Source organism: Epinephelus moara, chromosome 16 (assembly GCF_006386435.1).
Source record: "Epinephelus moara isolate mb chromosome 16, YSFRI_EMoa_1.0, whole genome shotgun sequence".
NCBI classification, from domain to species: Eukaryota; Metazoa; Chordata; class Actinopteri; order Perciformes; family Serranidae; genus Epinephelus; species Epinephelus moara.
Window position 1 is genome coordinate 24,041,232 of NC_065521.1, and position 26,384 is coordinate 24,067,615.

Here is a 26,384-nt window from a genome sequence, read left to right on the forward strand (position 1 = left end):
TAAACTTGGTAGATATGTAGAACAGGACGCCTCAAGGTGACTGGAGAAATTTAACTCTAATTGGCAACTAGGTGGCGCTATAACAACAGAAAAATGCTTAAAAATGGCTAAAATGTGACCAATCGCTGTGGCTCCCCCTGTGGCCAAATGTTTGTTTTTTTTCTAATTTTTGGTATGACTAAGTCAGTGTTTTTCAACCTTTTTTGAGCCAAGGCACATTTTTTTCATTGAAAAAATCACGAGGCACACCACCAGCAGAAAATGTTAAAAAATGAAACTCGGTAGCCTATATTGACAATATAAAGTCGTTCTCATCAAAGTGTCTTGAATAGGAATCAAATAAACACAAAGAAAAAGTATTTTATAATCGTTCATATTTCTACTCACTCAGTGTGAAACCTGGGCCTGTTTGGATGAACACAGAGCTGATATCCTGGCAGGAATCGAAGAAAGACACACACAAAGCTCTTCCTCAACAGCTCTCAGTCTCTCTCTGTTTTTAGTTTTTATAGCAGTCAGGCTTGAAAAGCTCACCTCACACAGATATGTCGTGGAAAATGGGAGCAATGTCAAAATAGCTTTGTTTGCCAGAATGGGGAACTCCTTGGCAGTAGCCAATCAAAAACTGTCCAAAGGTAGATCAGCAAAGCTTAGCTTTAAACCACGGTTTTGTCTCAGTTCAGTTAGTTCCTCCTGCTCCTGTAAAGTCAGTGGTGGTCCTTTCCACCAACTAATGCTGAGCTATATGGGTCCCTAACCCAGTCACGGCATTCAGTGGAGGCTGAAGAGAAATAAAATGACATCTTCTCCTCAAGAGTTTTTAAATGTTTAACTATTATCTCACACAATGCAGCAGTGTTAACATCTTGCCATTGCTTGGTGAGTGTGAACATTTCAAGATTGCCACTTTCCACATGTTGTTGCCAGAGTTGCACCTTTGAACAGAATCCATTTATTTTATTTGTACTTGTAAGCAGGTTTTCATTTCGGCCTTGCATTCGTGTGTTCAGTTCATTCAGATGATAAAAAATATCTGCCAGGTATGCCAGCCTTGCACACCACTCATCACTTGCAAGCAGCTTTGCGTAATCGGACCTCTCATTTGTCAGAAACACTTTAAGTTCCTCCCGCAGCTCATACACACGGGCCAAGACCTTGCCGCGCGACAACCATCGGACCTCCATATGAAACAGCAAGGCTTTATGCTTCGCTCCCATTTCCTCACACAAAGATGCAAATATGCGACTTTTCACGGGTCGTGACTTTACAAAGTTTACCATGCGCACAACATCATCCAACANCAAAACCACACTTTCGATGTCTGCAGACATGTCATCAATACGTCTGGAAATTGTGTTATCTGAGAGAGGGACTTTGGCTATTTCTTTAGCCGCTTCAGGTCCGAGCATCTCATTTACAATGGCTTTGCAGGCGGGAAGTATTAATGTCTCTGCCACAGTGTGCGACTTTTTTGACTTAGCTACAAGTTCAGCAACGTGGTAGCTAGCTTTAAGGGCTCTCTCATTTACCTATGTGGTTTTTCTCATGAAAGTTGCCTGTTTTTCCGTGTGTTCACACAGGCGAACAAAATAGTCCGCATTCTTGTTTTGAAGCGAAGGGTGAGATGGCGTTTAAGCTTACTTGGGACCATAGCACTGTTGGATAGCTTTTCACCACACACCAAGCACAACGGAGTCGGTTTCATTGCATCCCCGGTGAAAGTAAATCCAAATGAAAGATAGCTTTCACTGTATTGCCTCGCGCCAGAGACTTTGCTTGAGCTAACCGTCTTTGCTTTCTTTTGACCTCCACTCATACTTGGGCCTTCATCTGGGTCCGAATTTTGTCCAGGGTCCAGTTCAGAGTTAGCATCTTTCTTTTCAAAAACTTCTCCATCACTGTCACGGTATAGTCTCGCTAGCCACAATGCCACTGTCACCGCCACCTGACGCATCCATGCATCACTAATTCTCTTGTCTCAAAGTACAAAGCAATTAGCTACCTGCTGCCACCTACTGATATGGAAGAGTATTACATGGTTACTCTGCCAATCACTAGACAGCACAGACACTCGACAACGGCACATTATTTACGGATAATAATTAATTCGTTTTCAAAAAATATTTTTTAGACCAATTAGGTGAAATTGGATAATTTCCCACGACACACCAGACAATATCTCACGGCACACTAGTGTGTCGCGGCACAGTGGTTGAAAAACACTGGACTAAGTCATGGTATGGTATGCTGTACATAATCACAGAAACTGTCAGTATTTCATTCTGTCAGTCAGTCATTCTGTCTGTCCCACGTTTTTCTACTCACTGACATGGTCAATCTATGTGAAACTGCACATAGGCATTGAGGATTGGCATAGGTAGAAGGTGACAAAGCTACCAATGGGTATGGACTAGTTTTCTATATTGTCCTTTTGATTCTTTAAAGAGTTTGGAAATAAACATAATGTTGGTCAATAAGGATTCATTTTGAACTTTGATCATTTGACTGGATAGACAGAGGCACATATTAACTTGAACATTAACTCCCTGATGGGATTTTCATTAATTTTCTATGAATTTTCTTATTCAAATGATGAATCTTAAGGAGCGTTTCAACAATTTTTTGCTACGCCCTGCTTCACATCCCACTCCACTTGATATTACGCTGCACCACTTAACTAGTGAGGCGTCAGGTCAAAGGGAATTGGAAGATTAAAAAAAGGACTATTCTTGGCCTCATCTGCCGATAAACTCTACAAAAGTACTCAACAATGAAATCATAGTTTATTTATATCAACTGAGATTACTCAACCCCATGAGATGCATGCTGGGTAGTAAGCACAATTTAAGTCTACATCATTGTTCACTCGTTCCCTTGGCCCTCAGACGGTCGCTCTCACAGAAGTACACTTGAGTTTTCACAGTGTTGTAAGTTAAGGAGAGCTTGTTAAACCACTAAAACAACCATGGCTTATGTTTTAAGTGACCCTCTGAGCTTGTCTCTACTCTATCAGGCAAAAAGTTCCACTTGAATACAAGAAACATCAAAGTCTAATGGGCATACTGAATCAAATTTACTCATCAAATTAATGCTCCCCAAAGCAGGATCCCTTTCATTTGCATATGACTTGAACATTATTTAATTGTCGCCTTTGGTCAATAGTGCTCCAAATGTTTAGCCACACTACTGGGTAGGCTGTATGAATAGCAAAATTATTGGTATATCATCACCAGTGGTTCGGACCAATCAGCATCATGTGAGGATCTACAAGCAGAACAGGCATGGTTTAGGAGTTTGTGACGACACAGAGAGATGAATGTTCATTCAAAACAATGGTGGCACGTTAAGGGGTGAGCGTCAATGCTGCAATAGCATCAGTTATATCAGAAAAGCAGAGTAATATCTTCACTGAAAGAAGAGCAAAGAACAGCACTGAAGGCTTTTCTGACAATGACAATGACAGTAATAGATAAATGGTTGATCCATGTACCTAACAAGTATATTGTTTTAAACTGCCTGTCCTGTTTCAAAAAGTTTCCAGTGATGGCTTTCCAGAGGTTCTGTATGACAAACCATCAGGTTTGGTATATTGTACATTTAATTCAACACTTTCATACTCTGCAAGTCGCACAGGGTTTCTATTTGATTGTGTCAAACAAAGTGAAATAACTGCCTGACAACTTTCAGTGCCTTGGAGCTTTGTGGTGCCCATTCACAAAGTAAAACAGAGGAAAATTTAAATATCAAACATATCCTTATATGACTGGTTAGAATTAAATATTTTATGACTGCAGTTTAAGGCTGCAGGATCCTCCCATCTCCTCACTTGCCTGAGTGAGGTTGTTCAGGCTGAATGACTGAGTGCATTAAAGAAGTAGTTCACTGCTGGAAAGATGGTCCTTTCCTAAAATTGGGCTGTCTATGCAGTAATAAGACGCAAGTACTTTTAAAATTGCTGCTCCTTGACCAGTGAAAACAGAGAGAAGGGTTTCAGGCATTTGCTTTTGCTCAAGAGATAAAAAAAAACCTACAACTACCAGAATGCACTGTGCCGCACTGCACCAATAAATGTTCCCGCTGGTGGGTGATGTAATGGGAGCCTGTCCGTTGTGACTATAGATTGTATAAAAAGGATGGACAACATGATAACTCCCAAAAGTGATGCCCAAACACCCCCTGGTGGCTGGCTGCTGTAAAGGTCATAAACCACGCCCTCTCCATATTCATGGATGGAACATGGACCAAAATTTTAAAAGTCAAAGTACATTTCAAATCATTTTTTCCCAAAGATGGTGCTGCTTGTGATTGGTTGGCAGGGACTGGGACTGCTACTGTGCAGACTCTGGCTCCAAATGGCCATATCCAATATTTTTTTTATCTTTATTTTTCTACAGTAGGAGGAAGTGGAGACGTGTTGTCCATCTTCAGTCTATGGTTGTGGCCATCTGACAACAAACAATCTCGAATTACAGTTAAACAGTGCACTAAAATATGTTTCCACAATCATTTTAGGTGCGAAATAGGCAACACAGTAACATAATCTCGGTTCGTATTTTATCAACACTGCTTAGTTTTACTGTGTGATGTCAGTTTTTTCAGCCTTTGTTTCAACAATATGAGAAACACTATGGTACCAATTTACTGTTAACAAATGCTCATATTACAGTATTACATATTAGTAGTACATAGTAGTACATATTACATTATCTCACTCTCTCAATTTGCTTCTGTAATCTTTGTGTCTCTGGTGGCGTGCACAAAAAATTGCGGAAGTACAATCTGGAGTTCAAGCTGCCCTTAAGCCAGCCAAACATTTCATCCGGCAGATATTGAAGTGGGAAATGAGCAGGGAGATCTGAGAGCTGGTAAGATGGAAGGAAGGGAAGGAAGTTTAAGGTTTTTTTGAAGACCAGAAATTTTAGCACTTCTACCATTATGTTGCTCATTTCTTTTCAAGCTCTAATGCAATTTCCTGTGAAGAGGAACAATAGTAAAGAACAGATCATTGTGCAGAGGTAATAATGGCATCTAAATTCAGGGAGTGGAGCGCAGACAGGTGAATAGAGTTTTGATAAGGTGGTCTCGTTCAGAGAAGAGTGATGACAGTCTTTTATCGTCCATGGCTTCTGTGCTTCCAGTGAATGATTAATGTGATATAATAAAGGCATTCATGCTTCCAGCATCTGAGCAATGCAGGTGAGTAGTGACTGCACTAACTGCATGCTAAGTAGCTATGATACTTAACACTGTTCACAATTCTCCATAATTAAAACAGTCACTTAGAGGCTTCCTTTGGCACTCAACAGACAGCGTGCCATATGGTGCTGACCAGTCCAGTGCCAGTCCATGATGTGTATTGGTGTTGCTTGAAAATCTCAGTGGGCCTAATATTTACAGACAGATTAGCATCATGTCAGCGAGGCTACCTCCTCTGCTGTCCCACCGATTCAACGGAAACCCAGAGGATCAAACAAAACTTCATAAGGAAAACAAACAAGCAGAGACAGAAATCAAGCGGGGCCTTGTAGCAGAGTGGTTTCCTTTACACAAAAAGAAATGAAAGGGAGAAGTGCCACATGCTCTTAGCTCACATTTAAAATGGAGAGTTAGCCACAGCTGTCTTGACAGATCCCCTGCTTGATCAACTGAATGGAAAGAGATCAAGCAGCATATTTCATCATCACTACAATTACTTGGCCAAAGTTTCTGATACTGCTTTTCCTGCAGAATACCAATGAGAAAACACATTCAAGTCATGTATTCCTCCAAAAAACAAGCCTCAAAGATCATTGCATATGACATATTATATTATGGATATTCAGGCTCAATGTATGGCCGCAATAAAATTCCATCTAGAGGCAGCTGCTGTCGTAAAATTATGATCCACAATGTCTGTATTCTCCATTACCTATCAGTGCAGAGGTGGGGTGGATGAAGACTGGTGAGATTAAAGTCCGAAGAGGGAGAAGGAAGCAATTGTTGATGCTGTTCACATTAGGTCATTAGGATGAGGAATGGTCTTGATATTTAACAACGCTGCAACGTGTCACGCATATGAGAGTGGGGGAGGGTTATCTGCCCAACAATATGAGTGAGAGCCCAAGAAGAAGAAAATTATTTTTTCACACTGCAGCTGTTGCAGGGTGGGTCTACACGTTCTCCTACCAGACAAAACGATTGCAGTGTTATCACGCTGAAAAGACTGTTACTTTGCAATTTCACACCTGGGGATAAGCAAATTAAAACATTATTTGGGAAGGTGGAGTGCAACAAGACAAGAAATAGGATCACTTCCACTGCACGAAACAATGATTTCAGTGAGATTGATACGGTTAGTGAAGCCAATGAATCTCTCTGGTTGACAAGCAGATAAGGGCAAATGAACAAATCTAACTAGCTTGAGTCAAAAGCCAACAGAGGTGGAGGGTAGACAGATGATCTGGCTTTGTGCCACTGTAAACGTTTGGGGCAGTGGGCAGACCATAGTTGAACAGAATTAGACAAGGTTGCCAAAACTCTATGTGGGTGCAAATGGGATTATACCCCTAATCCCCTTGATCTTCACACAACGATAAGCATCCATAATCCCTCACCTCACCAGGATTAAAAAAGAGGATGAAAAGTGCAGCAGCTAATTCAAAAGGACACCAGAATACCTTACTGTAGTTCTCGACGGGGAAAAAGAGGGCTGCTTCCGACTGGCACTGCAAAAGGAGCTAGTGTTTGTGTTTAAAGCAGGTAGCTACAGGCAACCTGTGCTAAACTCTTTGAAGCTTTGTTAGAATGAGCACAAAGCGAGTAAATAGGGCAAAAAAATGCAGTGCGGAAAATGTCAGACGGGTATACAAAACAACCCAGAGTGAAGAATGTGTTTGCCTTTTTTTTTTAACCACTGGAAACGAGGTGCCAGGCATGAAACCACATTGTCACCAGCATGCCTTCCTTTTTTTTGTTCTGTAACCTTTTGGGTGCTATTGACTGGATTCCTCAGGTCTCTCAGTGATACACAGTGACCATTATCACAACCTCAATGAGTGACAATATTCCTGTTATTTTATGGGATTTCAGTTCGCTCTTATGTTATAATGAAGGCTTAATATGAAATGCTATTAAATTTCAAATGCACTACTTTGTAGTACTGATGTAATGAGACTGTTGTTGACGTTGTGATTACATAAATTACAGCACAGGCTTTAATCGCTATAACAATGTTTGATTTATTGTGATCCCAAAATAAATGAGGCATTCATCAACCACCTGCAAGCTAACAATTGCTTGTTTTGATAGAGAAAGAGAGGATTAGGAGAAGTTGTCAATCAGACAGAAACTTTCTCTCTCAGTCTAAAGGCAAAAACTACTCAAAGTCATGACGGCGAGTTCAATTCCTTTCTTGTGCGCGCTCTCCTGCCAGCGAGAAAAGCCTTCTCTAGAGGACAGAACGAGCCCATTTCAATTCCCCCCCGGCAAGAACAGAATATCCCTCTCTATCAGAGACCAAAAGAGATGCCAAATTCTCTTTGTTAATACAGCATTACACATATGATGTATTTTATCCCATTTTCCCACTCTGGGTGCTTGACATTAAATCTCGGCTGATTCTCCTCTCCTGTATCCCCGCTATGTTACAAGGCCGAGACACCTCTGGCCCCCTCACCTGGTGCTGGGCGGCGAGTAATGAAATTCATGCCATGTTACACCGTGCTGCCCTGACCTCCTCTGTGGCGGTTACTGCTGACTATAGATTGCAATCTGCTTGCCGACAGATCGTTTTCAGCTGCTGAATAGATTAACAACATGGGAGTGTTAAAGTGGGGCAGCAGAGCGCTCGTTCAGAGGCTCTCAGGCTGCTTTCTCACCTTTCCAGCAGATGACAGAAATTAACACTGTCTGCTCTAAGTGCAAAACAAATCAGCTAAGCTTATCTGCTGACTAAAAAGTGCTCTTGCACTTGAGGCCTCCATTATTAGTGTGAAGACAAAAATCTATTGCCTTATTATCCACAGCACTTTAAAAGCCAACATTAAATAACGCTTTCTTTTCATAGCAGGAAAAAAGGGGAGATTTTTATATTTCATGAGAAACCAACGTCCTTGAAGAGTGATAAATAGAGAAGTTCACCTGGATGCCAGAGTGAGAAGGCCAAGTGAAATAAACAGTTTGTTCCAAGAACTGTGCAGCTGAGAGGGAAGGCTTTTTGCCTCTCATGGAACCGGTAAGGTACCTAATAAGTCCCTGTTTCACCAGGAAAAAAAAAGTTCTTGTAGAATCAGCACAGCTGAGGTTTTCCTCACCTAAGCAGGAGCACGCATTATTAGAGAGGGACCCTTGTTAGTGTTCAGCCTTGGAGCCTAAATTGGCATTTAGCGAGGCAGCAGAACGCTCTAATTGTGTGTGATGTCCTGAAGCAGAGGACGCTGATTACTGTAAGCCGTCTAAAACACTTCACCTCCCAGTTAAGTAATATAGGAAAACACAGGCCAAGAAACACCGCACCTGCTTCCCTCTCTCCATACAGTATCAAGAGTACTTAAGAATTTTTAGTTTCACCAAAAAATGAACTTCTCCCACTCCCACTCATTATTTAAATCTGCAGAAGGGTTCTTTTTTTTGTTCCCATCTCAGAGGAATTGCCGCTGAGTAGCCCCGAGTCAGTCAGCCAACTACATTAACCATCAACTTTAAAAGCACTGTGAGTCTCTGAAGTCGAGATGAGACAAGTGATGCCCTCTGCTTCAGTTTCCTTTGAGTAAACTTCTCATGAGTCATACAGCTCTGCTACTTGACTCAGTAGTTTGACATCAAGTGGGCATGACATTATAAAGATGCATTTGACCTGTTTATATACAGTTTGATTATAAATTCTGATCCTTGTGTGCTGCTGTACTTTGGTATTAGGGTACGTAAAAAGATTTATCTCAGACACAGTATTTCATCTCAGTGCTATAAGGGTCTCACTAAGACTGTATAAAAGAAGTGTGCATTTGTGGAGTACCATTTGGAGGCCCTGAGTTAGCGTTTTGGTTGTCACCATCTTGGTTATTTGGAACCAGAAGTGACCAAATTTGGATGTTGGGCAAAGCTGAAGAGGAGTGAGAGGTGGATATGACTGGATACATATTGCTACACCTCTTTCCTGATTGACAGGTCATCGCAGCAAGAGGTAGCACAAAAGCATACCTGCTTTACTGTACATTTTACTCTAAATGGAACCATGATTATCAGATTGAGCATTGTGCTGTACTGAAGAAGACCTGAAACTAGTGCAGGGTTTCCGTTGCTGGGAAGATTTTAATGTCCAAGACAAAAGGGAGAAATCCTGATCAAATATTATTTGTGTATATTTAACTTAAAAACAACTGATAGTGCTGTTATGTCATGTTAACAAACCGTAAACCTGTGTGCTTGAGATCATACTGGAGAGCTAACAGCAAGTTGTAATTTGGCGTTGTCATTAACAATGGTCAATCAACAGAAACTTTCGGCTCCCTGGTGACCTCCCTCTAGCCAGCGGCAACCTTTTTTTTTTCCCAGCAATATCTAATCTAATAATTTTCAAGTACCTAATATGAACTGGGAAGCAACTGTGTTCTCATCCAGAAGAACATCGAACGCACACAGATTATTGTCGAACAACAAAATGATGTCTTCCCTTACATGTCAAACATTTTAAAGATTACAAAAATGTAAACAACATTAATATAATAATCAATTATACATAATAGAATAAAATAAACTAATTTAAAAAAAGAGGTTTCTCTGGTTTCCAAAGAGGGTTCCCATATTGTTATATTCATGTCATGCTTTCATTGTTTGTACCTTGTAATTCAGGTAACTGCAGAGGACCACTACATTTACAACTCACTCGCCACGTTCATCACAATACTTATATCAGCATCCTCCATATATTGTAAAAAAGGACCCCAAATGATTTCAAAGAGTGATTGTTTGCATTTATTGATGTATGTAATCTTTTCCAGAGCTAGAGTTGTGGAAAACTCTTTGGTTAACTGGTCTTTTTCCAAGAGAGTGCGCCCTTTCAGAATGTAAACCTAGAATGAAAAACATCGGGTCCAGTGTTAACTGTATGCCCAATATATTCTCCAGAGCTTGTTTAATCTCCTGCCAGAAATTTCACTTGATTGCATTCCCAAACACAGAGGAAAAAGGTCCCTTTCTCCTGTCCACACCAAATACGCAGGTCTGGCATATCTGCAACCTTACTCTGAATTGAATAAAGGAGGTACTGTATAGATTTTGACACCATGAATCAGCCGCTAGTGGTATTGCAGTTCTTTCAAATGGAGCAACAGGAATGAGTAGAAACAGAGCGTCCGACAAAAGTTCAGCTATGAACAGCATTGTGCCACGCTGCAGCAGCCAGTTGAAAACAATGCAATCAAACTGACCCAGACAGATTCAAACGGACCCCGAGGCCAAGTCCATTATTTGTACTGTTTATAGGTCTAACTGACTGCTTGTTAAACCCCTGCCCAAAAGAGACTATCCAATCATAGCAATGTTCACTAGCTTCAGCAGGCTGGTCAAGATTTAGAGCTTTGTGCACAGGGCTGTAGTAGGACTGATACTCGGTATCTCAATAGTTTGTATGGAGTTAAAAGTGTAGTGGACCAACAGTGTGTCTGCTCTAACATAAGTGCATACAACAGCATGTCCAGCTCACTAGCTTACTACTGATAACCCAGCATAATTGTCAAGGCAGAGAGTTATCATATCATGAACTTACTACATTAGTTAATGGGGTTACAAGTTTTGTTTAAAAAGCCCTTTTTAGAACAAGCACAAGTGTGGTGCTTGATTTTAACAGAGTTTAGGGCAACATTAGCAGCACTCTGCTCTTTATTGGATTTGGGAACATTTACCCTCCGGCAACTCCAGCCATCATTACCCGAGAGAGCATTATGTTTGACTAACACACTGGTTAGTCCTCATCAGAAAACCCCTTTGTAAGAAAATACTGTTTAAAAATGTGAACAAGTATCTAAACTAAGCAGCCAAAGAGACTACCGCTGCCAGCAACAGTTGTGATTTAAGTTGCTTTTGTCTGCCTCTGAGTGACATCAAGGACCATTGTTTAAGAAATTACAATGACTTTCAGTGGTAAATGTGAACCGATGGAAAGACATAGCAACAGTAACTAAGGCGGGCAGGGTTCAGTGAACGGTCAGCTACAAACTTTACAGTTTCAGTGAAATTTTTCCTCGAACATCCTGTAAAAACAATTTTCTGAGAGACAGTGATGATATTTTTCCACTTTTTCATGACAGTACTAAAGGCAAAGTGAGGATTTTTAGCACAATGAAATCTGATCGATTGAACTATGATAAAAATCATAATTTATTCTTTATGACTGTGAGCTGCTGAAACACAGGACAGGAGAGAAAAAACAGCTTACTGTATGTAATACAATACAAGCGCAACCTAAACGTGTAAAGTGAAATCTAACAAATCACCTGAAACTGCTGCTCAAATAACCACAGAGCTGAATCTACACCTCTGACTCAGTGTCATCAAGTATGAAACATTATAGGTTTCACAGATGTAGTATTTACGGCATTGCTGTTGTGTTAGATTGTATTATTGTACTGCTGTTGCTGTATTCAATTCCTGCTGTTGCAAAAAGAAAACGCAGAGATATGCTGTATGAGCGCAGATACAGTGCTGGAATTATGTCTAGTCCTCGGTGGGAACACAACGATGAGAGCTTGAGGGAGTATAATACAGTCCGTACTAAAACTCTAAAATTGATTTAATTTTAGGCAATCTCGTGTTTCAGAGCTGAGAAACAGTTTTTTTTAGATATATATCATTACATATCATATATCTTGTCTTGGTAGAAAGATAATTCATTCAATTGAAGCATGGCTGATCTGATGAAAGCAGAACCAGGCTTCATCTAAAAAACATCATTATCATTCATCACTCTGTTCACTGTTTATCATTCACCATCTGCACTGGTGTGAGCAGTTATCATTTCACATGTGCATCAGCCAATGTGTCAATCAAAGATTAATTATGAAAAAGGCGGAGCTGATTGTTCTGACTTCATGTTCCCTGAGGCCTCGTCACACGGATGAATGTGACAGACCTGGTTCAGAGCCAACATCGTGAGATGGACTTTTTGTTTATTTTTCTCGCAAGGCCCTGCAAAATATATTTCTTGATGGTGATTATTTAAAACAGGCGAAATTATTATCCTCAAAAAGCAGGTTGGACATTGTTAACGCAGCCTGTGACTCACTGGGCACTGCACTATTAACCTGAAAGTTACCACACCAGAGAGAACAAAGAATTAACAGCAAAGCCATGATTTAAAGAAAAAAAAAAAAAGATTTTTATCAAATCAAGCTTCTTGTGATGTTGATCAGATATTGGCACTGCTTTGACTACATCTGGCATGTGTTAATCAAATCGTGTCTTGATCAAAACATGGAAAAATTCAAGAGATAATTTATCAGTTTAGCTGCACTTTCATCTCCTCTGTTTTTATCATTTAATTTTTCAGCTTCACCCCTGGGCTCATTTAAATCTAATTTCTGCTTGGCCTTTGACTTTGAAGTTTTGCATTCAGAGCATCACGGTGGTGCAGGCTCTGTGGAGCTACAGAGACACGTTTCAACAGTTTATGGCGAAGGCTTAAATAAAATACAGGAATATAAAATCACACACAAACCGATGGCATAAAATCAATATTACATCAAAATTCCACGGTCCCTCCACATCCAGGGTTTATTCTAGCACAGTATGAATTCTACTTTAACTACAAAAGTACTACAACTAATACAAAACATCCTTATATAAATGTCATTTGTAGTTAATGTAAAGTGTAGGACTGTGTATTGGCAGGAAACTGGTGATAATATACGTATCGTGATTCAAGGGTTACATCAGAGCAGTGGGATCTGCATATGTATTTATCACACTTCCTGTGGAGATATGTTTTTACGTTGAAGTGGAAGAGTCAAATAGCTGAAGATAGATTATATCACTGCCATATAGCGGTTTCAACACAACAAAAAATAAGCCAAGGGCACAAAATCTTTGCATGTACCCTATAAATTAAAAATCAAGTGTTTTTGAGAATGGATTGAGTATCATAAAGCATAATATCACAATACTCAAGTGTGTCAATGTTTTCTTTCACCCCCAGCAGAATGTAGACTTAGTGTATCAGACTACAACAAATACTGGATTTGTTTCTATATCGATACCAGTATCAGAAATGCCTCCATTACTGCCTAAAATACTGTATCAGGTTTTGGCGAATGCATAAGTCTATGCACCGATTTAATACCATGACTTTATTTATAAACTCAAAAAGTAGTTTCACCTCCTGTGTCCTTAACACACTCATTCTGGCTGTGTCATGATTTGTCCACTTATTGGTGTTCCATCTTCAAAACACTATCAGATATTTTTAAAATGAAAATTCACCCATATCCTTTGACAGCCATCTTAAGCATAGCAGGAGAGGAAAGTAAGAATCTTACAGGAACTTAACTAAAAGTAACAACATTTGTCACTTTGTTAGCATGGAGGTTAATCCTTCTCCACTGGAAGAACCCTCATCCACAGAGTAAGTGATGCAACATCTCAAACTTGAGAAACTAAGATTCACATTAAATGGCTCCTCTGATAAATTTATGATAATCTGGAAACCATTTTGGAATATGAAAGCTAAAGCCCCACTTTATTGACAACTCTACGTGAAGCAAGTCATAATCAGTATCAGAAAGAAAGAAATGATATCAGAACATCTCTAACTCATGCCACCAACTTAGTACATGCATGCAGCTCTCCTGATAAGTGCAACAGAGGACATGAGCTGCTCTATATGAAAAGTGTCTTAAGATAACTTATGATTCTGCGCTTTATAAATAAAATTGACTTGACTTGCCTAGCTGACCTCTTTCATGAGCTAAAAATCAAATGAAGTGCACTAGAAGGTGCTTACTGTATCTGGCACTTTTCTTACTCTATATGTGTGTGTTGTAGAGACAACTCAAAGACAAGGTTATGCCTTTAAAGATGGTTTGGTTCCAACCGGTGTGATACAGTTCAGATGAGTCTTTGATGTGGGCTGCAGCTTTCAATCTATTCAATTCAGCATGCACGTTTCTCATATGTTATTTTCTATATTTCTACCAATCCCTTGCCTCCCCTGGCTCCCATGGGTGCAGCCAACCAGCACACCCACAACATCCATTGTAGTTTTGCATATGGTTCATTTACTGCTGAAGCACACAGCAGGAAGGCACAGTTACAGTAGACTAATGGGTTTAACTTGCTAATGTAGTGCTGCATTCATATGCTCTAGTGTGTGGCGTAATTTACCATACCAACAGAAAAGGTTACTGCCATTTGTATAATGAACTCTATTAACTTGTTACCTATACAAACATATTATGATTCCCTCCCACAGGCTACAATCACAGCCATGGGAGCAGCCGACACGCTCTTTTCCTGTAAAAGATGACATTTACCTGCATCAGTCTCTTAGCCTTACGTTTCCTCTGCTACCAATAACTTTGATGCATGCTTCTCATTAAAACCAGATTATAAACAGAAAGGATCCATGCCACTGTGTCAGTTCGGTGCTCACATTCATTCAACTGGCGTGCGTTTCTGTCTTAATAAAAGCATGTGGGAAAAGCCATACATCTCATCTGACTTGTTATTTTCCCCGAGAAAAATAAGGCTGGGGAAATTTGCTCTGAAGCAAATGGCAGAACATTACGTTTGTCCCCATGTGTACAAATTCAGAAGTGATTGAGCCAAGTGTGTGTGTGATGCCTGTGTGTATGTGCAATGTATCTTCACAATGTGGGTACTAGGAATCCGACAACATGATGAATACCATTAATTTTGGGGTTAAGACTTGATTTTTTTAAAGACTTTTTAAAATCGTATCTAAGTTAGGTTTTGTGTTAAGTCTTAGAAGCATTTAGTGGTTATGGTTAAGCCCTGCTCAGACTAAAGATTCGCGATGAGTCAAGCTGAAATTATAATGCATCGGTCTGTAACTTTCTGAAAACCTGCCAGTTTACACCAATGCAACTACACGAGACAGTGTATCGTCTCTATAGTAGCAACTCTGTACTTCTGTTCTAACTTCCAGCTTTTGAAGTACAAGTAACGACTGTAAGAGTACTTTGTTGTATTTTGAGTAAGTGCGTGTGACACGTGCACATAAAGCCAGCAGCAAAAGTGACCCACCATCAGACATCGAAACACTGTGAAAAGAGACCAACATTGGTGTCAACAGCCATGGGGATGTAACTGAGACAGACTCAGGCTCAGTGGGGATGGAGGGCTATTGTAAGAGGATGCCAAATGAATAAATGAATGCCTTTATTGTCATTCCATGTTCACATACGACCAAATCTGCGGTCCCTCATAAAAGAAAAAATGTTCCATTCACTCAACACACACTCACATACACACACATTAAAAAGCAAGCAAACACACCGTCTGCTGACAGTTTGTAACTGACTTGACCAGCTGACTTTATAACAAGCTGACTGGCTGTTGAAACAGGTGATGTGCCTCATGTTCTCAAAGCAGCCACTGGTGACAAGACAACCAGAGTCACAGGTGACCCCATCAGCCGGCTTGATTCGAACTGAGACGGGCCAGTTCACACCTTGTGGCAAATCTTTGGTCTGAACTGGGCTTCAAGGTAAGACTGAGGGAGCGATGGTTTACCTTGTTACTGTAAACTTACATCCATGTAAAACCAATTCCCATTGTCTTGCACATTTTGAGGGGTGGAACGATGGTACAGCTGTTAGCACTGTCCCCTCACAGCAAGAGGATTTAGGGTTCCAAACCTGACAGCCAGTTGGGGCCCCTCTGTGTGGAGTTTGCATGCTGTCATCATGTCAGTGTGGATTATCTGTGGTTTCCTCCTACAGTCCAGTTAATTTACTCTAAATTAATTAATTAATGCACACGTTTTGAAAGCAACATAATACCACTCAGATTACGTGTTTATTATTCAATATAGGGAACGCTATATGTAACATATCTGCAAACTGTTCACTGCCGCTTCAAAATGTACATACTGAACATATCTGCAAATTATTCTTTGACAGTAATTTACTTAGTTTTCCAACAATATCAGCTCTAAACAACTAAAGCATAATTTAAGTTTTTATGGCTATGGCTAGCATAAGGTTAGGGTTAGCAAAAGATCATGGTATTAATTACTGAAGTAGTGAAACACTCATGAACCCATTAACCCTTGTCTCCGGTGTCATTGCTCTGTGCTTTTTAAGCTCAACCATCCACCTACAGTAAACCAGCTCCTTATGATTTCTGTGCAGTACTTGGATTTCCCACAGCACACAAACGCAATGTCCTGATTTTATTTCAGCCAGGGAATTTAGTCCCTCTCTCTTATTTTGTGTTTCCTGACTGTCTGACTGCAACCTGTCAATAAAGGCTAAGATGCCAAAAAAGGGGAAAAACTCATTTCCTGGTTTAGGAAATACACCTACAAACCAAAACCAAGCAGGAACCTCCAGGGCTGAAAAAAATTAAGCCAACCCTGAAGTGCCATAAGTGCAGTTCCTCTTCCAGCCACTTGAGGCTGACTCCAAGAGCAAGTCAGTCCCCAAAGACCTCCATGTTAAAATGCCTGACTTTACAGCAGAAATAAACATGTTTACAGACTGGTACAAAAAATTGTTCTGGTCTCTATAGCTAATTTCAACAACTCACCTTTTTAAATTTTATCAAGGCTTAAATTGACACATATTGAAGGGCAGGGCTGCTGAAGTGACAGTACAGCTCTAACCTCTCATTCAAATATGGTCACTTCTGGCTCCACAAAACCACTATGGCAACAGCTGAAAGGCCGAACTCGAGGCATCAAAATGGGAGTCCATAACCCGATGGGTGACATCACAGTCATTCATTATTTTATAGTCTATCATAAAAACATGCACATAGGCAAATACATTTTCTGCAAAATGTACTTGGAAAAGCAAATCTGTAGAGTACAACAGCATTTTGTATGAGACAGGGTTGAAGCTAATTAGTTGTCACATTGTGGTAACACATCTGAGTAAAAATGGTTTGGTAAAGGTAAAAAAAAAAAGCAGACAGAAGGATTAAGACTGAGATTAAGGTCAGAATTTCGAAGGGGTTCATTTTTGGGTCAGGGTTTGGGAGGTGTGGAGCAGTCATGGTTAACATTACTGTAAGACTAGGATAAGTCGGTAAAATGTCCTCAAGTAGCGATACACATTTGTGTGTGCTGGTTGGAGGAGGGAGTAAAATGAAGGCAGAACGAGCGAGAAAGGGAAAGAGGGAGGTTTGGGGGAACAAAAAGAAATAGAGGACACAATGAGGAGAAAGGGGGTCAGGCTTGAAAAAAAAGGAATTTGGAGGATGGAGGGAGGGAGAATAAATGAGAGATGAAGTGTGGAAAATAGGGAAAGGGCTGCTGATGTGCTTCTTAAGCAGGTCATTGGAGGCAGTGTGCCTTAGGAGGGCTTGTTTAAGCATGGCTAACAGATTTCCTCAGTCCCTGCGGGAGCCGTTCCTCAAAGCTCCAGTCCAGAGAGGCACTGTCACATCAGGACGCATGACAAGGAAATGGAGCACATAGCCATTAAACAACTTCTGAGCTATCGTCTATCACAGGAGGCGAGGAAAACTCCATTACCCATGGATGCCGTTTAGCTATTCAAACAGGACAGGGCTGAATAAAACTGAACCCTTAACTGAATGTCATTAGCAACAGGAAATCAAAAGAAACCTACTAACTGCTTTTCCTGCGTTTTTGAATTGCTGCTCCCCGACATAAAAGCTGCTGGGCCAGTTTATAGCAACACAAGGGCTCATTTATTTTATTTATTTATTCAAATTTTATTCAACGTTAAACTGTGGGGCTGCGTGACTCTTATTATATTATATTTTTGTAAGAACTGAGATCACGAGTCTCAGATAAAGTGTTTATTTTCTTTTGTAACCAAAACATATTAAGTAAGTAAGTAAGTAAGTAAATTTTATTTATATAGCACTTCTCACAGAGAGGACTCACAAAGTGCTTCACAAGATAAAATACAAAAAGTACAATAACAGAAACAATGCAAAACACACAAAAACAAATAAAAAGTAAAGTGCAGCGAAATACAGAGATGATACAATGGACAATTAATGGAACGCATGCCTAAACAGATGTGTTTTTAACTGCTTTTTAAAAATGTCCACGGAAGAGGCCGCTCTCAGCTCATGAGGTAGTGCATTCCACCATTTCGGTGCAACAGCCTTAAAGGCTCTATCACCTTTCGTCTTTAATCTTGTGTGAGGGACAGTAAGTAGGTGGCCTTCAGCGGACCGCAGTGACCTGACAGGACAGTGAAAGGACACCAGATCCGTCAAGTATGCAGGTGCTTGACCATGGAGGGCTCTGTAAGTGATGGTTAGAATCTTGTGCTGGATCCTGAAATTAACAGGGAGCCAGTGCAGGGATGCCAGGACTGGAGTGATGTGAGTGAACTTATGAGATCTGGACAGAAGCCTGGCGGCAGCGTTCTGGACTAGTTGGAGGCGGTCTAATGAAGTTTTATTGAGACAGGTGAAAAGAGAATTACAGTAATCCAGACGTGAGGAAATAAAAGCATGGATGATCATTTCTAGCTCGGAATAAGTTAACATGGATCTGAGTTTGGAAATGTTTTTGAGGTGGAAAAAGCAGGAGCGAGTGACAGTTTTGATGTGGTCATCGAAGAGCATGGCCTGATCAAATGTGACCCCAAGGTTTCTCAACTTGGGGCGCACATTTGCACTGAGGGACCCTAAGCAGCTGGCCACTTTAGATGCTGAGGCATCAGGTGCAATAATTAAAATCTCAGTTTTAGCTGCGTTCAACTGAAGGGAGTTAGAAGACATCCAGTCCTTAATTACATTCATACAATCGTACAGTGAGTCAATTCCATCGGTCCTATCAGGGTTAAAAGAAAAATATAACTGGAGGTCATCTGCATACATATGGTATGAGATACCTTCAAAATTGCTGATGACATCTCTGAGAGGGAGCATGTATAGCGTAAAGAGGATAGGCCCAAGCACTGAACCTTGGGGCACCCCGCAAGAAAGGGGGGCAAACTCTGATTTATGAGGGCCAACAGCCACAGAAAAGGATCGATCAGACAGATAGGATTTAAACCAATGAAGAGCGGTCCCTGAGATTCCTACCCTGTCCCTCAGCCTGTCTAAAAGGATGTGGTGATCAACAGTGTCAAAGGCTGCACTGAGATCAAGCAGAACCAGGATAGTGGATTTACCGGCATCGGAGGCCATCATGATGTCATTGGAGACCCTGAGAAGAGCAGTTTCTGTGGAATGTAACTGACGATAACCGGACTGAAATTTATCTAAGATATTGTAACTGTTCAACGCTGTCACTAACTGGTTTGCAACTGCTTTTTCTAGAATCTTAGATACAAAGGGCAGCTTGGAAATGGGCCGGTAGTTACTAAGAACATCGGGGTCCAGATTGGGCTTTTTGAGAAGCGGCTGAACAACCGCTTGCTTGAAATGGGACGGGACACGACCAGAAACCAGTGAGCTATTGATTATGGAGAGCAGAGATGGACCAATAGTGCTGAAAACATTTTTCAGCAAAGTTGTGGGCAGGATATCCAGCGGACTAGAAGAGATCTTCATAGTGCACACAAGATCTGCTAAGTCTTGTAAGGAGACAGGTGAGAAATTGTCAATAATTGACTGTTGTTTGGGAGGATCAGGAAGGGAGGAGGAGGAGGGTGTTATACTGGCCTTGACACTGGCAACCTTATTCACAAAATACATTAAAAAATTGCTACAGTCCTCATCAGAGGACACAGGTAGAGCAGGCGGTTGCGCACCAGTAATGCTACTTATAGTGTCAAAAATGACCCTGGGATTTCTCTTGTTGGAGATGATGAGATTTTTAAAATAAGAGGCTCTGGCTACCCTAACAACAGAATTGAATTCAGCTAACAGTTCTTTAAAATAAAGACGATGTACATGAAGCTTGCTTGATTTCCACAAGCGCTCAGCTCTCCGACATTTACGACGAAGGCAGCGGATGTCGTCGTTCAGCCAGGGAGTGGGATTAGCTGCGGGGATAGTTCGAGGCTTTAAAGGAGCAATCTTATCAAGAATAGCAGAGCAGTGTGAGTTAAAAGTTAAAACTTGGGAGTCAACGTCAACATTAATACTAACAGGCTGCGCCACACTGTTAAAAGCGAATGAGAATTTCTCAGCAGAGAGGTTATTTAACATACGGGTGAGTTTTGTACGCTTGCTGGTTGAACAATCAGAAATAATAGACAAATTAAACAGGATGCAGTTGTGATCAGTGACGGGCAGCTCCTCAGAGACGATACAATCAATGTCCAAACCAAGTGTAAAAACAAGGTCCAGCGTGTTTCCCTTAATGTGTGTCGGGCCATTGACATGTTGCACAAAATGAAAAGATTCGGTGAGATTTATAAAATTATTAGCAAAGGAGTTTGTGGTGTCATTTACAGGCACATTAAAATCCCCAAGCATTAAAATTCTTTGAAATTTAGTGATGGAAGCCAAAAAGTCACTGAATTCAGCCAGAAAGGCGCCATTAATACCAGGAGGGCGATAAATTAAAATACAATAAAACGGGTTAGAGCGGCCAACTTTAGAAATAAGCAGTTCAAATGAGGTAAAAGTTCCACAATTCACTCTCCTCGAGGAGAAACTGTCTTTGTACAACAAAGCAAGGCCACCACCGCGGCCAGTGGTCCTTGGGGCACATATGAATGCGCAATCAGGCGGGCATAGCTCCTTCATGGACACATAATCTTCATCCCTTTGCCAGGTCTCGGTGAAAAACATGAAATCTAAATCTCTAGCGATGAAAAAATCATTCAGCGTGAATGATTTGTTATTACTGCTATCTGCATTATGTGAAAGTGTCCTTCGAAGAAACAAAGCAAACATATTGACTTATCTTACACAAAATCTAATAAAATACCAACACAATCGACAATGTACCTCCACCTTAAAAAAAATTGCCTATTCCTACAGTATCTATCTATCCATTTACAGCCCCATCAACCCACAGTACAAATGGTTTTAAATGTAACTTGCTGTCAAGTTATAACAGTGCTGCAAAGGTGGAATAACAAATAGGATCTTGCAAAGGGTGACCGATTAACAGTATAGTGCACATATGCATTCATGTATGCTACTTTTAATGACTCAATTGTTTATCAATTGGCTACACAGTAAGCAATCTGATAGTGTTTTTACAGCCTTAACACACTTCAACATACAAGCCTTGCATGCTGTTACCATCAGTGTAACCAACCAGAACAACTGTTCATTAAAATGTTGGTGACGGTCAAGTTTAGCATCAATACCGGCTCTGTTTAACCTTGTTAAAGTGGAAGAAGACAAGTTTTTTCCTGTTTGCACAATGTAAAGGCTATAGAATAGTCACATCATTGGTGTTTAGATTGGTTCACTGTAAGCCTCGCTTTCACAATGCAATTCTGTCTGCCACCAGAGTCGATCACCTGGGAAAACGAAGCTCGATTTACAGCACAAAGGAAGTGCATCAACCACTGTGCAACCAAAACAGCGCGTTTAGTTACCAAAGAGTTCTGTGCTAGTGCTACGAGTTGCTCCTAGTGACGAAATTATATGAAATTATTTAGAATTGTGATGCTTTCTTAGAATTTCCCCTTACAGTTAAGACTAAGTCCTTGTAAAGATAAAAGTTATGAGACCTCAAAAGAGCTCCTAGGGTGAAAATTTGTGAGGAGCAGGGGGGAGGACTTTTAAGAGGCTTAAGAGTTTTTTCCTCCTAAGCGGAGGAGAAAATGGTGGAAAGACAAAGAGGTCAGAGAAATATCCTCCAAACGCTAGATGACACTGAGTAAATGAAATGCTACAGATTAGAATGTGTGGGGACATCATGTGTGATTGATGTCATTAAGGATGATGTGATGTCATGCACACATTTCCCACCTTACACTATAACGCCAGAAATAAAATATTATACAATACTAAGACATTTGGAAAACTGTAAAATTCCAACAGTGCAGCAGTGATGATTTGGGGCTGTCTCAACCTTCCATCAGCAGAGTGATCCCAATAACAATGACAACACTTTCACAGTCATCAGTTTATTTCATTTCTACTGGGAGTCCACACTTTGCAGGCCCACAGAACAACCAATCACATCTGTTAAAAAAAACATCACACCTGGCAACTGGGTCAACCACACCTCCTCACTAAGGTAAAAGTTTCTGTCCCTTCCTTGTTCAGAGTTACTTTCATAATTCACTCCTAAGCTAGGACTCCTTACTAAGAATTTTCGAGCTAAGCTAGGAGCTCTCTGCGAGTATTCTCTGAATGTTTGTGAATATGGCCCCTGGGCAGTTACTATCCTAGCATCGGAAATGGTGGACAGTGAATAACTGTGGTACTTGCTATCCTCTGAGGCCAAAAGAAATCATTCTGGTTGACTTTGTGACCAGGGCGGCAACCTCAAAACCATGTGCACACTATTAGAGGGGAAAAGTTGAGAAGTTGTCTGTTTCCACTTTTAAAAAACAACATCAAGCATAGCCTAGGCTATTTAGTTTACTGAAGTTTTCTCCACAAAAACAGCCAGACTGTGTTGGGCCAAAGTTATTCTATTACTAAGTAAATAAATGAGTAAACAACAGTTCTGACCCAACATTTTAACGAGATGACCGATAGTACTTACTTTTCCAGTCAACTAATTTACTTCCCATTTAGTGAGATTTAAACCATCTTACCAGTGCTGATCTGGTTAAGACAACTTTTGGCTAGCTAGTTGACAAAATTTCGAGAGGGCTCAGCTGCTTCACTGTGGTAAATTATGCTGGCCAGCTAAATAGCTAACAGTCCCACCCCATGTGTTGGCTCGTCCAGATTCTCTCCACATTGTTTTTTGATCATATAGCTTTGACATAATGCAAAAGCGCTTAGACGCTGGGCTAACGCGATATAATGGCAGGGGAAAAACCTTGAACATCAGTGGTAGAGTGAACATTCATTTACAGTAACATTAGTGTTTGGTGCACGGTAGAAAAAGCTACAGGCTAGGCTTGTGTCCGACTCCCGTGTAACTGCCACTTAAGATTGGACACTCTTTGCAGCGACCCAGCCTGACCTCATAGATATCTTTGGGGCTAATTTGATTGGTTGAGTGTAAGCAAAGTGGTAGGTCCAGGCAGAGTCTATCAATCTTGAAGTACGTTTTTGTGTGCCGCAGCAGGGACAAATTATCTGCATTGCTACTAAACTGGGGTCTGTAACGACAACCATATCATCATCACCCTCTGCTGCAGCTAAAATTGGGTGTTGCATCAGTGCAGAGTCTCAGCGGTGATCAAGGTGCCCTGCTGAAGCTGCAGAATCAATACTTTTGTCCATCATGTCTGCCTGGGGCTTCCAAGCCTTCTGCCTGTCTCTGATGTGGGGTGTGAAGCCTAGTTTACAGCATACATGAACACTCTCTCTTGATCCTGCTCATCCTCTTATTCAGCACTGAAGGGCACAGAGCTCTGTAATCCACCGCCACCAGTCCCTGGCAGAGTTCATGGTCGACACCAAAGCCCTGTTATTCACACAAACCCCCCACTGCCAAGGCCAGCCCCACATCATACTTCAAATAGAGGCATCCAGGCTGCGCTTCACAGACTCACACAAAAAACACAGGCTTCGTAGTTTGTCAAATTCTCCTCCTCACTCCCAAAAAGACACATATAACTCAAAGAGCCACACACAGGTCCGCCGGTGCCATTGGCTTCCGGGCTTCATATTTCCCAATTTACGCCGAGGCAGAGTTGATAGTGCCATGTGTCTCACGCTGACTTCAATCCGCTCTTCGTGCTAGATCGCCTCCCTAATGAGAGTAATTGCATTGAGGAAGCCCCCGGTCGTGTTCAATTACCCATTCCCATCCAAGCACACAGGTCTAATCTTGCACTGTAATGTACAATACAGATGGCTGTAGAAGGCAGACATATTCATCACCGCCTCATCTTTGCTGCAACGTGTGAGAGCCAGCAGGAGAGCCGTGTCACATTTGAATGGGCTGAGAGGTGGCACTGAGTTTTCATTATCTGATAGTATCTGAAAATTCGTGTTTGCAATGATAGAACTGTACTTTTTGTCTCCTAGAGATGACAAGTAAAGGAAAAAACGCTTCCTGGCTCTGAGTGGCTCTTGTTCTTACCACACAAAAAAAATCAGGGCGTGAACACACTAAAATGAACACTCACCCCAGAGGTTTCTCCAGGCGACTGGCAGGTGAGCCAACAATCTCTCCCAGTGTACAGAAGACCTGTCCCAGGAAGTCCTGTCATTGGGGGGGAGCACAAAGTGGGATGGAGAGAGATGTAGGATGGGGGCGTTCAGGTGGATCACGGGGAGTAACAAGGAGAGTCGGTGAGGAGTTAAGCATCGTTATAAGCATTGTACGGTTATAAATTAAAACATCTGAGGCAAACACGTACGTTAAAGTCGGTTGGCTTCCGGGGTGGAGAAGGAGGAGGAGGAAGAGAGAGAGAGAGAGAGACCAGGCAGCAGCAGTGACACAACAGAGCATATCATGGAACAGAAGGCACACAACTCAAATACCAGACTGTCATCAACCAAGTGCAAGAAAGAAGAGCAAAAGTAGCTATGTGAAAGAGCAGATAGGCAGAATGGGAACAGCAGAGGGCAAAGAGCCACAGAGTCTCGGAGGGAGAGGAAAGCAAAGTGAAAGAGTGCAAGAGATGGAAAACAACAAAAGCTGAAAGAGTTTCACACAAAGAAGAGTTTGTTTCCAGAGCATGCAGCACAACAACACAACAATAAAAGCATCACAGTGACAGAGGCAGTTAATGATGAACATTTTGGCAGTATGCAAACCAAGTGCTGCAAATATATTCTTAATGTATAGAATGAGTAGGATTTTATTTATCAAAGCTTCCAGCATAAATAACATACATTCACCTCAGTGACTTGCTTACTTGAATGTATGTTCTACAATAAAGTGTTGTCCCTTTCAGACAAAACTTCCCTTTAAATAAATATATATTGTTCTGAACACTCTGTGCTGTCTTGGAAATGAAAATCTAAATTGCAAACGACACTACAGAACGCGCGGAGAAATGTGTTGAAAAGCTTTGATAATGATGTGCAATGCTTCATTTCTCATTTTTAAAAAACAAAGTAATGAGGGTATGCCAGATGCAAATGAAACTCTGATTATTATAGCTCTGGAGGAATAAAATACCTCATTTACACATTGAAGCAGGTGGAAGGTAAAGACATAGCAGCAATATTTTGCCAGATGAAGCATAATTTACTCATTATTCCAAAAACATATTTGAGCATTTAGATGCCACAAATGTTGGTTTGCATAAAACCTACACATTAGAGACATGCACTAATAACAATTCTGATTTCAGGATAAAATGTAAAGTGAAACTCTTTGGAGGAAAAAAAGTTCTTCACTTACATGCTTTGCCAGATCTGGACTTTTGGAATCAATATCATACCTGAAATAACAAGGAGGACACAAATCACAGGGGCATCATCAGAGACCTTACAAATTACTGCAGACTCTAATAAATAGTACGGGCTGCAGCGTGGACATTTTCTGCCTGTCAATCACACACCTGGGTCATTGACGGAGCAAAAGGGAATGACCAGTGAGATAAAAAAGCGTAAGCAATAATGTGACAGTTAATTAAGGAAGTCTTTCTATAGTTTATGAATGTAATTTCCGCACTATGCCAGGGGGATCGCACTGAAACAATCTACCAATGCAGAGAAAGTTTCCAGCATTTGCCAGTCAAACTTAATGTAAAAGTAATTAAACCTCGGTATGCCCCGGCTCCCACCTCTGTGATAAAAGAAAGATGTAAATGAGTAACACTAATTGTGAGGGGATGCACTCCCTCCTTTCCTGTGCCAGAGTCAAATCATGATAGCATGCCAAATGAATTCATTAAGGGTCTAAAAATCCTCAGAGACCCGCTGCTCGGTCCTGGGTACATCATTGCAGTCCGCTGGGGACTTCATGCTCAAAGGGAGGAAAAAAAAACAATGGATGAATTTTTGGAAGCATATCTGTTCTCCCTGAGGAGGGAGGGGGGAGGGCAGAGAAAATGATCCTCACTGTTCTGGGAGATCTCAAAATGTAACCACACCTTCCTGACCCTCTCACTAGTGTGGCCTTTTCAAGAGGAGGAATGTGAAAGAGGGGAGGACAGGGGTCTCTGTGAGTTTTATGGGACTTGGTTTCAGACATTTGCTTTGCTTAGCAGCAGGGAGATTAAGGGTAAAACTTTATATGAAATATTTAT

The 26,384-nt window shown here is 41.0% G+C and overlaps 1 protein-coding gene across 2 annotated transcripts in view; it reads right to left on the reverse strand.

Annotated features, from left to right (window-relative positions):
* The window catches only part of cpne5a (copine Va), a 114,567-nt gene that overhangs the window by 61,962 nt on the left and 26,221 nt on the right, over positions 1-26,384 (reverse strand). The window contains exons 5-7 of one of the 2 annotated variants that reach the window (XM_050065692.1): positions 25,535-25,574; positions 24,543-24,557; positions 24,309-24,385 (exon numbers count right to left, since the gene is read on the reverse strand). In XM_050065692.1, coding sequence (XP_049921649.1) covers positions 24,309-24,385; positions 24,543-24,557; positions 25,535-25,574 — 132 coding nt within the window. The remainder of the gene's footprint in view (positions 1-24,308; positions 24,386-24,542; positions 24,558-25,534; positions 25,575-26,384) is intronic. The other variant, XM_050065693.1, reaches the window with a different exon arrangement.